We start from the raw sequence: 16,012 nt of genomic DNA, 5'->3' as shown, positions 1-16,012 counted from the left end.
GAGTGCTCACTTAAGACTATGAACATGCCTCAGTCTGATCACCAAGCTCACTGATGACTTCTAGAGATACCCATCTTTATCTAGCTAGAGAGACTGCCTCAAGGGGAATGGTGATAATCTTGCAAGCTAGACAACATCTTGTGCCACAATAAGCAAAAGGCATTTTCTCAGTGAGAGTATCTTTATAAACTTGTCATCCCCATGAAGAATAGAATGCTTTAATTATTAAGTTTTTGACAGAATATCTCAATTTTCCAAGTGCTTTTTTAATAATTCCCTGCAAGTAATTGGGCATTTTAATTATATATAGCTCCTTGTCACTGTTCATCTAAAAAACATTACAAGATTAGTTAAATAAAGATGTATTAGGCCTTAGTGCTTTTCCAGGTCGTATTCATTGTTTTTTAAGTTGTTTCAACAATGACAAAAAGCCAGTGAGTTCATGCTTTGAATTCAAATCATTTTTAAAGAGATCAATCTTTTGCAAACCCCAATAAACAAGAAATTTTAATATTACACAGACAAATGTATATACCATCAATTAGTTCTCATGACCATTTCCCCTAAACTGTCTTTTTATTTCAATGGGGGAAAAATACTCTATTTTAAGTTTTCTTTCTGGTCTGGCCTGCAGTTTTGGGTTAAAGGGACTTCAGTGTTTCCCACATCCCCAGAGAATAATTCAACTCCTTAGACTCTTGATCCTTGAAGGTCAGCACACACAGAATATGCGTTTACCTGTATTTGAACGCAGGGAACATGCATGATGAGTGAAAGACCCTTCTCTGATGTTTATAAACTTGCTGAGGCAATGCAAGTGACCAAGTTACTCTTACTTCCTATTCAAGATGTGGGAGAAACTTGCCACACCCAATTTACAGGATTCTAATGCATCTTGAATGAGATCAAATAAGGAAATACTTTGGAAGCCCTAGGTGATTTACAAACATGAAAACGGAAATTTAAATGAACATGTTCCCAATTACCAATGCATCATTAAGGAGGCTGTGTGTCCACTGGCTTAGGGGTGTTCTCACAGGGTCATTGGAACAGCAGGAAAATTGTCAGGAGAATAAAAATATATATATGGTTTTGTTCTTTTGGTGATCCTGCTCCAGACAGCAAGGCCTCCTTGTGTGCTTGAAATTACAAGAGACATCCAAGTTCAGCTTGAGATCCTGAGACACAAATTGGATTTTTCTAGCTTCTTTTAGGCCCTTCAGCCCAGTAAGACAATGCCCTAGCCCAAGTACCAGATACTTGATAAGTATTTTCTGACTGGTTGGGTCCTGAGTTTTTGGCACTTACTACTACCATGATTTGCCAGTACACTGTGTGTAAACACCCACATTTTGGTAATAGCCTAAATATCTACTTATTGTGAATGAGAAGGCTGAATGAATGAGCTTACATAGAACAGTCAGCTCCCCTTACACATGCTGCTGCCATTTGTCTTGCCTTTGCACGCCTTTTGCTAGTGAGGGTTTCAAGGCATCCGCAAGGAGAGAATCGCCAAGTCTAAGCAAAATATAACACTCACACAGGAACAGGCAGGCAGGCATGTATGCACGCATGTGTGAGCACACACACACACGCACACACACACACACACACACACTAATCCTTGATTGCAGTGATCATTAATCATCAGCGATCAGAGCCCCTAAACTTCATTACTAAGAAAACCTGGGTTTGAAATCATTGTATAATTTTATTGGTTTTGAAAAAACACAGAAGTAAAGCTGGTGACTCTACTTAAAGACAGAGCATCTAGTTGTTATGTGCAAGATGCTGGGTTTGATACCTAGCACTGGAATTATAAGTTTCAAAAAGGCAAGCGATGCTATTTGCTTGTATAACAATGCTTCTCTCTATACCTAACACCTAATTATTCAAAGCTATTCTGAAGTCCTTCCTCCCTGTGGAAGACCGTTTCCCACTTCCAGGCTGGAAATTATTTCTCTGATGTTTAAATACTTCTAGTGTCATGAGTCAGATCTCCAGGGTTACTCTTTGGGGTACTCTTTTCTCTACATTCCATGCACGCCATCTGAAGAACCCCAGATTCACCAAACGCCCTAGAGCAGTAGTTCTCAACATGTGGCTAGCAGAAAAGAATTTCACGGTCTTCAAGGAAGATGTGAGGTAGAGTACTAAAAGACATGTAAGAAAGCTAAAACAATGTTAATGTTTCTAACAAATGAGAAGCCAGAAGTTAGGAACCCTAAATTCAAACAAGATAACATACGGAAAAAAAGAAAGAAAAAGAAAGAAAGGAAGGAAGAAAGAAAGGAAGGAAGGAAGAAGGAGGAGGAGGAGGAGGAGGAGGAAAGAAAGAAAGAAAGAAAGAAAGAAAGAAAGAAAGAAAGAAAGAAAGAAAGAAAGAAAGAAATTGCAACAGGAACTAGACTGTAGTAATTCTCAATTTATGGGACATGAGTCCTCTAAGGGCCACATATCCGATATCCTGCATAACAAATATTTACATTATGATTCATAACAGTAGTAAAATTACTGTTATGAAGTAAGAACAAAATAATTTTATGGCTGGAGTCACCACAACATGAGGAACTTATTAAAGGATTGCAGGGTTAGGAAGGGTGAGGAACCACTGCATAGAGCTCATAAGTAGTGGGGTGAAAGCTAGCCTCACGTGTCAACCCCAGATGTTCTTTAAAAGATTTACCCAAATCTTAAAGCTGTTGGCTGCTGATGGCATCAAAAGTCTTTGTTACACTTTAGGAAGTGGAACTGATGGATCACACTGTAGAGTGAATCTTCCTCACTCTGTGTAACATTCTGTTGGTCACTCAGATGAAATCACTACAATCTGAATGGGCACAAGCTTTTGCCTATCCCAATGGTTCATGAAACAGCCCCTCTTTTTCCATAAGTAGAAACAAATAACTAAAGCATCAACATTAAGTGCCTGTTAGAAGCTGTTCACTTATTTTAAGAAATCAACAAGGCTCTTCTCAAAAGTAGGTGATTAAAGAAGAGGGCTGGAGAAGCGACTCAGGGCTGAAGGGTACTTGCTGCTGTTTCAAAGGACCACTTCTAATTCTTAGCACTCACACGTTTAGGCACAACTGTCTACAGCTCCAGTTCCAGGGGATCCAATACACTCTTCTGGTCTCTGAGGGTACTGCATGCACAAACATTCCAGCAAAGAACTGGTGCACACAACATTCAGACAGACAGACAGACAAAATAAATTACATTTCCTGGAAATTCTTATTTGACTTAGTATGCTAAATGCTTGAATTGGGTAAGACACTGCATAGCTGACTTTGGAATAAACATCAAAATGACACCATTCAAAAGAAGTGACTTTGGATGCTCTGAGCCATGAAGCACTATTTCCCTCTTGAAATCTCGTTCCTTCTGAGTGCATCCAGGTAAAGGTTGATTTGTGTTCAGAGATGTTTTCAGAGGCTGTTTGAGCAAAGAAAGATGGAATCTTTCTCCTCAACTGCTCTAGCCCACTCTCTGTGTTCTGCCTTCTCCTACTCTATTTTCAAAAGGCTTAATCTCAACTATAATAGAATTTTCAAAGTTTGAAAAATATCCATCAATATTATGCAGCAGCAGCCTTGACAATTCAGTGCTAGTACATGAGTCCTCATGCAGCTCCCACAGGGACATACAAGTTGTTTGCTTAAAACAAAACATTCTCTGGTTAACCTGTGTTGTCACGCTCTTTGGATGAAGCAGATGCTAACAAGAATGAATTTTAGGTTTATCTCCACCTTTAAGAAACTATAACCTGAGAATGATGGGAAGGTAGCTTCACTTTAAGACCCTCACAGTAGACAGATGGTTTCAGCCTTTTCTGCCCTTTCTAGAGAAGAGAATGTGCCCTGTTAGAGCTAGGCCTGTCTATCACTTTGAGACGCCAGGATAATTAATCCTATGCCAGCAGGTCATATGAAGTATCGCACCTTCACAATGCTTTTGAAGTATAGATAGGAAGAGCTTCATTTTATTTTAGAAACAGAAGTTCTGAACAGTTTGAGACTGTCGCAAGGTCTGCTCCTTAGTGGATCTCAGCTAAGGTCTGTATGGGAATTCTCAGAGTTTTGGAGAAAGTAGTGATATCAATGAATAAAATGAACAAAAATTCTAGAGTTAAACTGAATGAGCAAAAGGATTTTTAAGAACAAACACAATTAAGAAACTTATGCATGGAAGTTTTAACCATACTTTCTGGATATTGCCCCAACTCATAATCTAGTACCAAACTACACAGAACTAAGCTGTAAGAAATGCTTAATTTCTTTATGTAACTGTATAATGCCAGGCAATATGTGGAATGAAATTTTATTTTTAAAATCTTCAAGTCTTCTTAATTAAAAAGGCAATTAAAATTAAGATTCCTAAAGTAGTTTATTAATTGTCATTCGTTTCTCTATAACCTGCTTTGAGAAATAGTCATTTCACTTAAACATAGAGAAGGGCCCCTGTCTCCTCAAAAAAGTAATCCCATAACCAGACTCATTCCGACTGTCACCTTTTAATTTGAAGTCATAGTTGTACTTCTAGATTAGCCTGTTATCACACCAGATTATCAATTAGTAGGGGATGTATTTGCCGAGCAGAATGAAAATAGTTAATAAACATAAATAAACATCTTAAATCAATCACTCCTTTGCTCTTGATGTGGTGGCAGATATGAAGATTCATAAACTGGACAAAACACATACAGTGATGAGGAAGGCGGTGCAGGGAAGCCTTCGGACACTCTGTGGAGTTAAGAACCACAGACCCAAGAACACATTGGAAGATAAGGAAAAGGCAACATGCTTACAGAGAAATGACTGGTAAATAGAATAAGTTTTAAAAATCTAGACAGTCTCTTTATCTGTCCTATTATGGGCCATTGGCAATGAACAGATGAGGAATAACAAAAAATGCTCAGCTAGTTAAGAGAAATCATATTTAGAGGATTGAGCTTTCTAGTGTACTTGCTTGTATATAAAGTCAGGTCCTAGCACCCCAGTTAACTGGGTTATTTGATACTACACTGTATCAAGATATCCTCATTTTTGGAGGTAGTATTAATGGTATGTAACTCAGAGGGTGGTGAGAACAAATGCCTTGATGCTTTGTTAGAAGTTAGAACAGTACCTGGCATATAACAAGCATCAAGACACTACTCAGTACGTATATGATGTACTTGACTTCATTTTCTACCGTTTGCATAGGGCTAATTTATAGTCTTTATACTGGGGAGAAATCAGAAAGTAAATTTACTATTCCATTAAAGTTACCACTTTACTAAAAATCAAGAGTTAAATTAATTTCTGCTGTAAAGAGAATTAAAATTTAATGTACTTTATGGAAAATAAAAAAAGTTTTACATTAAAAGTAAGATGACTTGGGCAAAAGTTTCATTACTGTTAAGGCAAATGGCTTGTTGTTCTGCATTTTAGCCACCCCAAAGATGTCTGACTTCTGAATAGCATCCCACACACATATATTGAAACCCAAGTCTTTTTAAAAACTGTCCATAAGAAGTCTGTCAGGAGAGTTCTGTTTTTTTCCTATAGTATAACTCTTCAAAAGGTGCAGAAAGGCTGTACACTTCACTTAGGACAAATCCCAAGGCAAAAGAGACCACCAAAGTGGGAAAACCAAATAACCAAATATGCTGTTTTCATGTTCACCAGCATGACCAATTAGCCACTTTGCTGAAAGAGATTAATTTATTATTCATCTTATTCCAGCATATGTTATTACTTGGTCAGTGGACATGAAAAATGACTGATAACAGCATATTACTGTATTGAAAATGGTAACTGTTCACTTCAAGGAAACGGAGCTTAGAATATTAAGGAAAATGCCTCTTTCTCTACTTTGGAAACATAATCCAAAAAAATGATGATATTTCAATGACTATGCAGGCATAAATGTTCAGATATGACAAGATTTTCAGAAATTGATATGAAATATAAAAAGTAGACTATAAAATAATGCCTTGCAAACCAAATAGAAAATTCAGTTTCTGTATACATTTTCTAGACAAAAATCCCTGAACCTGTCTAGATTAGTAGTGCTGAGAATTATTTCTCTACATCAAATTGTAACACATTTGATCACTGAAAAATATAAGTACACAAAAGATTGTGTAAATACACAGACATAAACAAAAGCCTTCTTCATAGTAGCAGGACATATCTTGTAAAATTTCAAAGTAGAATCCATCAGGATAAGAACAGTTCTTTAAAACATGAGTCTGCAGGCTCAGACAAAATGCTACTGGATTAGTATGAGAATACCATGGCGCCCATGTTTCTCCTGACTGCATTTTTTAGATTACATCACAGCCACTCGTAGTAATGTGACTAAACTCTGCAGCCATTCAAATACTGCAGATAATTCAAATCATAACATAAAGTAGGTATTTCAGAATTTGAAGCTGTCTGTCTAAGGAAGAATCTAAATTACCTCTTCTGTTTATTTACTCTGTATTCTGCTGTTGTCTAGAAAAATGGGGGCTGATGACCAGATGATAACTCAGAGTCAAGACAGGCTGGACCACATAAATCATTACATGTTGTAATGTTAGTTCAATATACGCAGATAATTAAAGCAGCCTTGCACAAATACTGTCCAAATTACTAAATACTGCTGCATTGTATCTTACACACATTACAAATCACTGTCTAATTATTCACCTGAGGCTTTTATTAATTCTTAGAAATTATCAAATGCTCTTTCTTATTAATGAAAGTTACATATTTTTAAAAAGTCAATCACCAAGTTTTGATGGTACATAGAAAATCTATAACCTTGCTTTAGAAAAATAAAACATCAGTTCATATCATGCAAGGCATTTAAACTGGAGCTCCCACAAACAAAAGGAGTTTCTATAAGATTTACAGGAGCCTTGTAAAATATACATGTGTATGTAAACACATAACTTGAAAAGATATTAGATCAACACCTTTCTACACTGCCTTGGTTCCCATTCACAAACTTAACTGCCATTATGTCCAGTAATCACCACAATGGAGTTTGTGTAACTGTCTTGATTTGATGGCTGGAAAAGACTCTGTCTGAGACTCACCATCATTTGCTCATAAAGCCTTTTACTGCAGCTGTTATTCAGCTCTAATACCCTGAGGACATTACTTTAAGGTGAGTTTTAAATGTCATTCTTTATCAACCCATGGACACTTTGCTACTTACTTTTTGACTAACAATTAGCTAGACTTTCTGGAATTAGGTATAAATTTATTTTCACTGGAAATTCTTGACAGTGAAAACCTTCGAAAATGAGCAAAAAAACCCTCCTTGATCTATATTATACATACAGTGCATTAAACACCATGTAGTACCACAGAAATATATACAAATATATACTTTCTGGTGTACCAATAAAGAAATCATATATATATATATATGTATGTATATGTATAGATGTGTGTATGTATATATACACATATATATGAAAACTATATATTTGTGGAAATTGTTAGTAGCAGTATGAGTTAGCTATACTTCTTTGGCTAATGTTGAACAGCAACAGCATTTTGGTAACTGAATTGGAGTGTGATGACAACCGGACATAGCTCAGGTCAAGTGCAGAGCAGGGTTCAAAGCTAGTTCTCATCACACTGTCATAGTAAAAGATAAAGTATGTGCTTATTACTCAGGAGTTCCTGACAAAATCACCATCTCTCTGATCTTGTTTTTTTGTCAACAAATAATGGCTATACACGCTGCCAAGCCTGCGCAGATGATGAAATGAGATACTTTATGTAAAGGTGCCATTGGGATATGGACTTGCAAAGATAGCTGATTTCACTTCATTCTGTCAAAATTTGAAGGATGCAGTGTTTTGACTAATGCTGAAAAAACTAGCATTTTGGACTATTTTAGAAGTTTCATTATGAAGAGGTATTTTACAACCTGTGTAGACAAGAATGGGCCAAGATAAAGATCAGGTGAAAGGAAAGGCATTTATTTCTGAAAAAAAAAAAAACTTTCCTTGAGGTCTTAGCGGAAGGGAGAGCATTAGGCAGCTGAACCCCGAGCCTGAGCCCCATGGCAGGACTTCTAGGCACCTAGGTGAGTCACCACTTGAGCAAATATTGGGACAATCAGATTATTTAAGAAACTTGAGTTCAATATACATTTACAACACACTGTGATCATGTTTATTGTCAACTTCTGACAGCCATCAAGTCTCAAGGCACACTAGGAAGGGGTTCTTAAGATCAGGCTAGCCTACTACATGACTCTGATCATACTTTGATAGGTTCATTGAGATGGTAGGATGCATCTTAATAGTGAGCAAAACCATCAAGGCTTGGATCCTGATCTACCTATACGAAGAAAGCTGGCTGAACACAAGCATTCACTATTCTCGAGTATGGATGTAACTGCTTCAACTGCTCAGGATTCCTGCGGCCAAGAAGATACTGGTGAGGATGGATTATATCCAACTGTGAGCCTTGTCCCTTAAGCTGCAATTGTCGGGGTGTTTCATGATAGCAATGGAAAAAATAGGACAAGCATGCGTAGAATCAGTAAAGCTCTGGAAAAGACAACCAGAGCATGGAGAAATAAAGAGATTCTTACACTCAATGGAATCTGAGAATGAAACCATCATGGAGCTCTTTTCACTGACTAAACAATATACAACAGGCTGAATGTTATTAAGGTGGTTAATGTATTAAATATGTGCATAAAAGAGAAGTATAAGGTATAGCATATTCGAGGCTCTGATGATTCACTAACAGGATAGGTAACAACAGAGAAGGGTGGCTCAATGGTTTTTCTATACCAGAAAGGAATCTATTCTATCCCAAGGGATAAGCTGAATCTCATTTAACACCTACACTTAAACCTTTGATAGTCAAGTTACCAGATGGAAGAGTAAATGAATGAGATCAGTCCCAGCCATGACCTCCCAAGGGCTTCAAGGAAACATATTTTAAAAAGGAAGAGTATACATTGGAAGACATGGATTCCACTTCCTATTTTCCTACTGGTTTGATGTGATCCTGTGGGTGTGACTGATTCAACTTACTTAGACTTCTGTTGCCACAGTGATAAATGAGAATGACTCTCTCATCAAACTTGAGAGCCAAAAGAGACCGATATTCGAAGATGAAATCAATTCAGTGAGTCACTCTGTTAATAACTGGTGGGCTCAGGACTAGAACTCAGTTGATTCAATAGATACATAACTACTGCTTACAGTCTCTTAGCTGCTAAATATTAGGAAACTACTATAGTTTGTATATAATCAAACCCATGATCTCATTGGTTGTTCCTAATACAGTAATCAATCGCATTTTCATTTTATGTGTTTACAAAACAGTCTTGGAAAAGAGAAATAGCTTTACAAATTTCACAGCTCCGATAAGTGGCGATGGCCAATTTTTTGCAAGGATATGTTCTGAGAATTATCACCACCAGGCCAAGCTGCATCAATTATTTACACATCAGTGTAAATTTAAATCAATGAACCTTCCATCTTAATTATGCATTTATGAAACAAGTCCAATGTCTTTTTGAAACACAAAATTGTAGTTTTGCTACAAGAAATGAATGCATCACTTTGAAATAAGGTGATTGTGCAATGAGCTCTTTCTAGCACATTAATATTTAAGGTAATAAAAGATACTTGTGATAAAATTCAGTTGTTTCATATTGTTACCAAACCATTTTATGATGGAGTATAGATGACAACTGTTACATATTTAAAAAAAACTTCGAGCCAGGCGGTGGTGGCACACGCCTTTAATCCCAGCACTCGGGAGGCAGAGGCAGGTGGATCTCTGTGAGTTCGAGGCCAGCCTGGTCTACAAGAGCTAGTTCCAGGACAAGAACCAAAAAAGCTATGGAGAAACCCTGTCTCGAAAATCAAAAAAAAAAAACTTTGTAGGGTTTTGTTTTTTATCATTATGTTTAGAGATATTTGTTTTTAAAGAGGAATTGTGTTTATTTGTCTAAAGACTAACATTTCCTAGTAGCATGCACTTTTAGAGCTAAGGTATAAATGCTGATTGGACTAAAAGTGCACTGGTTCCTCCTAGGTGGACCCTCCCCCATGTAAGCATATATGATGATGCTGGTCCTGTAAAGCAATGACCATTTTATTTACCAAGTCAACAATAGAAGCGTGGAGCCGCAATGTCTGTTCCAAACATTCAGAGTCAAAAAGTCTCCTGTCCTCTATAGTAACTAATGACCAGAGCCGTTAAAGTTTTCATTCAGATAAGATATATTGTGAAAGGTTTTGCTCATCAATCCTCTTGGATAGGATCCAAAAGAACTAGGAAAGTTGCTATCAACCAGCATGCAGCAGAAAGTTCCTCAGCAGAGTTAATAAACATACCAGTGAAACACCAGATGACTGTGTCTTATATGTAGCACATTGTACTGATGATATATGCTGGACACAAATATCGTGACTGTATTACTTGGAACAAATTCAACTCCAAGAGAGACCAGCCATTAAGTCACATGAAGGACCCTCTCTGTTTGAGTTTAAAAACCTCTGAGATCATGGAATTGCCCTGGGCTGTGGAGACACAAAGCTTTGATTCTTATTTCTCTTTGACTCTGATCAAAGATCTGGCTTAATTGTTTGGCCCATCTATGATAATTCTCAGTAGCCGCACAAGAAAAATATTCAAGCTCCCTGCAAACCCCCCACTCCTCTTAGACCTTTGGCATGCATCTTGCAAGTGCTTTGGAAGAATATGTTATAAATTTCTGTTACAAATATTACCCTTATATAGTATCATTGAGTTCCTTCAAATACAAGTCACGCTTTAAAATTTGTTAACATTTCCCCTTGGGGAAACCCTCTTGCCCTTTAATGGCATAACCTCATCACCGTATTATAATTCCCAGAGCTCATATTTGTTGGAGGAGACTTTGGTTGCTAAGATCTGTGATGGCTTTTCTTCTTTCTGTATCTGCTGAAAATATTGAGAGGCTCTCAGCTAATTTTCTAAAGTATGCAGAGCATGGGTGCTGAGGAAGGCTGGGAGCTGAAATGGGAACCTGAGCATAGCACTGACATCATCCCATGCTCTGCACATATGGCATAGCACAAAAGCAGTACTGGCTGAGCACGGGTCTATTCTGGACTGCAGTTGGCTTTAATTATAAGCAAGCTTGCTTCTTATCATTTACAGTTACACAGTTCTCCGCTGACTTAACTGGAAAAAATAATTTTCTACAGAAGTTGTTTCACCATTTATGTTTTTAAATTCATGCAAAACAGGAGGGGGTACTGAAATGGTCTCCAGATCTGCTTCTCATGTATATGCACTTAAGAAAATCCTCACCACAGATTCTGCAATTGGGTCAGCTTGCACAAAGACGTGTGGGATAGCCATGAGTTCCCTCTGTACCCTGCAAGCCTTGTAAGTGACACCTCATAATAGTGCAAATGAAGCATAGCATGATGAGAAAATGAAAAAGAATGGACCTGGATCCTCAGCCCAGCAGTTTCTAAGACATAAGATAATAATTTTATTCTTTAAAATATACCACACTTGCTTTTTCCCTTTTATACATGTAAGCCTATATGTGAACTCCATATTATGAAATAAAAGGTCTTAGGACTCTCAGAAATTACATTACACTCAAACAGCCTCGTTTACTTGTTTGTCTACACATGCACATTTGCAAGAGTCACAGATTTTAAACTCTTTTTTTTTTTTTTATTAAGCTGTCTTGATTTTCTGGTAGGAATGATCACACTGGCATTTACCTTTGTGCTTTGCTTTCTCAGTCTCATCTATTGGGCTCAGCATTTCTTCCCTGATGAGTCCTTTGTCCTAACAATTAGCTCAGTATCCAGAGAGCTTATTGACCCAACAAATCCAACATCACCCCTTTCTTATTAGGTTTCTTTCAAGCAACCACCCTACCTGCCCTGTTTCCAGCCCCTCTGCACTTCCTTCCTCACCCTGGTTTCTGAGTCTACCAACCTAGGAGGCTGATTTTTCATCCTAATGTTCTTAATTTGTTCCCTATCAAATTAATTCCCTCTTTTCTAGAGAAGGGAGGGGCGAAGTGTGAAAACTTCACACCTGGAGTTTTTTTAGGTGCTTACATTGTGATTGGTTTGGTGGGGATGGGGGGAGGTTTACAAACAAAAGTGATCCTGTGAACAGCAGCTCTGAAGCAGAGAAAGTACTCTGACCCCAAAGAACAATGCCCACAGTGGCCCCCACACTATCTTCCCCACTCCATCGGTATTTCTTCTTCTCAGTGATAGATGAGCTTGAGTTCTCATTCACACATAGACAGATACTCTATTCTGGAGGGAAATCAATGTTAGCAACAACCAGCAGACAGCGTCTGCCTGGGGTAGAGGCTGCAATGGGAAAGGGGGGTCCGGCTGCCACAGGGGCCCCTTGCTGTCCTCCGTCTCCTGCTCAGGTACCATGCCCATTCAGAGGCCACATCACCCAGTCATTCTGCAGAGGCAGACTCACAGGGAACTTAAGATGCATAGGAGATTATTAGCTCATAGCGCCCCACTGCTACAATTAGGCACCCCACACCCTCGCATACCCCCCATCTGGCGTACCACTCCCACCCACCCACGCTCTGTCTGGCCCTCCTGTGCCCTGGCTCGCCTTCCTCCCACAGGACTTGTACAGTTCTGCACAAAGGCAGAGCAGTGGTTGAGGTCTGCACCAGGTAAAGGGAGCCCGTGGAACAAGCACCTGAGACTCATGACTGTTTTCTCTTCCAGGCAAAGGCCCTCAGATCTTACAGGAAGCCCTAGTTCAGGTTTTACTAGGTGTCTCTAAAGGAATTCCTGGGAGAACCAGGGAAGTGTGGTAAACAATCAATTTTGTGAACTCAGAGTAAAGTGTGTCATATTCCACTCCCCGTGAGGGGTTGTCGGGAGGACCCGGGCTCAGTTCATTAGATCAGGCTTTAGCTTTTCATGCCTAACCACAGTGGTCCCAAGGTAGGAAGTCTACCCCTGGGGAAGAGGCAAACCAGTAGTCCTAGCAGCTGCCTCTCGGAGGGAAAATTCATGGCAGCTGGCAGAGGACCCAAGACTGAGCAGAGTCTTAAAGGTGAGCAGACTCTACACGAAAGATGGAGAGGAGTCACCAAGAAACTGATCACAACTTCCAGCCTGCTGAGGATTTTACCCTCAGAAAAGACAAAGACTGGTAGGGCTTTAGAAAGACTCGCATACCCTGGAAAGGAAAAAAGAAAAACCTGACTGCTTTTGTTATTTTTGGCAATTCAGACAATGATATAGCTTTCATCTAAAGATAAGAGGGACTTGGTTCATGCTCTTGGTTCCACTGAAGAAATAACCCTGCTAACCAAACTGGATTTTGGGAAACAGGTTCCTTCTGTTCTAATTTCTCTTCCTCCAGGCAGAGCTCCTGGCTTAGCCCAGTCAGTCTGAACTCTATGGAAACCGTCAATGGAAAGAAGTGAACAGAGCAGAAAGCTGGACCTGTGTTCAGGAACCTGCAGACAAGATCCTCAGGGAGACAGGGTCGGTATAGTCTAAGCTCGCTCCTGTTTCACCTAGAGAATAATCTAGCAAAATCACCAAGAAACTGAAATCCCTGTGTGTGTGAAGCAGGCAAAGGACGGTTCCCAGGAGGAACCTTGTGTCCAATGGGGACTGGCCGGGATCAGAGAGTTTGTTACAAGGCTGCCTTCTCCAGTAAGACACACACAAGTAGGGCAAGAGGACTGGCCTCCTGTTGAGTGGGTCCCTAGTCCCGGCACCTCTTTCCTGTCACTGCAGTCTGAAGCGCTTTGGAGGGATGCACAGATTTGAAAGCTCCCTTCCCCGGTCGGGAAAGATGGGCTGGAGGGGGGGCAGCACTCCACAGACAAAAGGTTCTGCAGAGCCCTCCTCTCTCCGCTTAGGTCCCTCTGTGGAGCGCGGCGCCCCATCTGGCCACTGAGTGACCTTCTAGCGAGTGACGCCCCCTTCGAGAGGGGCCAGGCACCCTGCCCAGGCTGGTTCTTTATTAGATGTCCACATCTCCCAGCACCTCGGCAAGGCACGCCCCTCCCACCCTTCACCACAAACACCCGCGATGCCTTCCTTCACCCATCCCCTTCTATTGTCTTCAAAGAGATAAGTGACTCCCAACAAGCACACCTAAATACACCTCCCTTTTCTCCTACTCCGATTTCTTAGAGCCTTAAGGGACGAAAAGCGAGCAAGTGTTGGGTTGAATGGGAGGGGGGCACCAGGAGATAACCCGCAAGAACTTGGCATCGCAGACCCACCGTGTCCGCCTCGCAAGGATGCTGGTGACCTGTAGATTGCAATAGGCACTGAATGATGCTTGCTGCTGCCATGGAAATGGTGGATGTGGTGCGCTCCCAAACTGGACGCCCCCCAGGCCACTCCTAGGAGGCCGCTGAGGGTGAGCGGGACTATCCAGAGGAGGGCCAGGCGCCCCCCTGCGCCGCCGCCACTTCCGCCCCCGGGCGATCCCAGCTCGACTCCGCACCGGAGCATCCTCTGGTACATGGCGGGGCGCCCGCCAAGGGGCAGCCTCCGCGGGAGGCAAAGTTTGGGGCGCAAGAAGAGGAGAGGAAGCCGGGGATCCGTCGGATCGCGGCGGGCTACGGGGCCGGCCGCCTCACCGCGCCATGGCACCCATCCTCTCCCTCCTTTGGACAGTCTTCTCGGGGTCCTGGAGTCTGCTGTTCCCTGCACCCAAAACAATCCGAAACATAGCCGAGGCGGATGCAGCTGGCGAGGGACTTGTCCGCAAAGGCAGCCCCGGTGAATAGCAAGCGCAGAGAGGATGGCTGCTCCCAGGTTTGCAAGGCTCCAGGTTCTCCAGATATACTCCCCAAGAGTTTCGGGCGAGAGTGTGTGCTGGTGGGTGGGGAGCCGGGAAATTGTTTAAAGCTCCTCCCGGAGGGTCCTCACTTCTACATGACAGCCATCCACCGGGAATCCACTAGGTAAATCCATTTAGCATTGTGCGTGGAGAATGGGGAGGCCACTTCGCCGGTCCAGCCTCCTTTCAGGAGAGAACCAGACCCCATGGACGAAAGGCACCCCTTCTCTCCATTCAGCCCCGGCCCGCTCTCCGGCTCGCGCCAGCCTCCCCCGAACAGCGCGCAGAGCAGCGACGCGCATCGCCTGCTCCAGAGGCAATCTCCGAGTCCGCCGCCTCCTGACACTTACGCCGGGCGAAGGGTTCAGAGGGAAGAGGGCACCCTTGTAAAGACAGCGGGAATCGAACTGGGGAAGGCGAGCAGAGTAAAAACAGGAGCAAATGAAGGGGCGGAAGAAGAAAAAAATATTTTTAAAAAACAAAAAAGAAAAAAATTAAAAAGAAAAAAGAAATAAAAGAACTGAAAAACACACACGCTGGTGAAGCTAGGGGCTCTATGCAAATCTGCAGTCTCCAAACAGCAAATCACTGAGGCTTGGATGCAATGCAGAGGACGAGCCTATGTAACGAGGGAGGCTGGTCTAGCTTCCCGCAAAAATCGCCGGCCTCTCCCTGGCATTCTCCACACATCACAGGGCCACGTGGACTGCGATGCGGGAAACACCTAAAAAGCAACGCTCTCCCTCAACCAGGTGATCCCTCTGTCTGAATCACCCAGGCAAGAGGCACCATCTCCTACCCCTCTGCGTAAAAGTAACCAGTGTCTTTAGCGCTCCTAAAAGAGAAGGAATCGGGCTCTTTTTATTGGACCAAACTTATTCTTCCAGGTGTTCAAATCCAAACTGCTAAAAAAGGTTTGACTCCATCCACTCGGCGTCAGTTCCGATGATCTGCTTACTGCATGTATTATTTATAACAAAGAACCCTCCTTCACACTACAGTAGCGTGTGCCTTATAGGAGCCAGTGGAAGTCAGGGAGACTGAAAGTCCAGGAAGACAACAGGGTGAGCAGCTGGGGAAGAGGTGGAAAAGAGAAACAGGGAGTATGAGAAGACGCAGAGATAAGAGACACAGAAGTAGTGGGAGTTAACTGTCTTTCAGCCGATAAATTGGGATATACCATAACAATA

General features: G+C 41.4%; 1 protein-coding gene across 48 annotated transcripts in view; it reads right to left on the bottom strand.

Annotated features, from left to right (window-relative positions):
• The window catches only part of Nrxn1 (neurexin 1), a 1,109,587-nt gene that overhangs the window by 434,480 nt on the left and 659,095 nt on the right, over positions 1 to 16,012 (bottom strand). The window contains exon 1 of one of the 48 annotated variants that reach the window (XM_075984344.1): positions 14,257 to 15,637. The exons of 44 other annotated variants lie outside the window; for them this stretch is intronic. In XM_075984344.1, coding sequence (XP_075840459.1) covers positions 14,257 to 14,503 — 247 coding nt within the window. In that variant the 5' untranslated portion in view covers positions 14,504 to 15,637. Of the gene's footprint in view, positions 1 to 14,256; positions 15,638 to 16,012 lie in introns of those variants that run through there. 3 more of the 48 variants (XM_075984346.1, XM_075984347.1, XM_075984345.1) reach the window with 3 other exon arrangements.

Source organism: Microtus pennsylvanicus, chromosome 8, assembly GCF_037038515.1.
Source record: "Microtus pennsylvanicus isolate mMicPen1 chromosome 8, mMicPen1.hap1, whole genome shotgun sequence".
Lineage (NCBI taxonomy): Eukaryota > Metazoa > Chordata > Mammalia > Rodentia > Cricetidae > Microtus > Microtus pennsylvanicus.
This window is presented reverse-complemented; position numbering and strand designations above follow the sequence as displayed.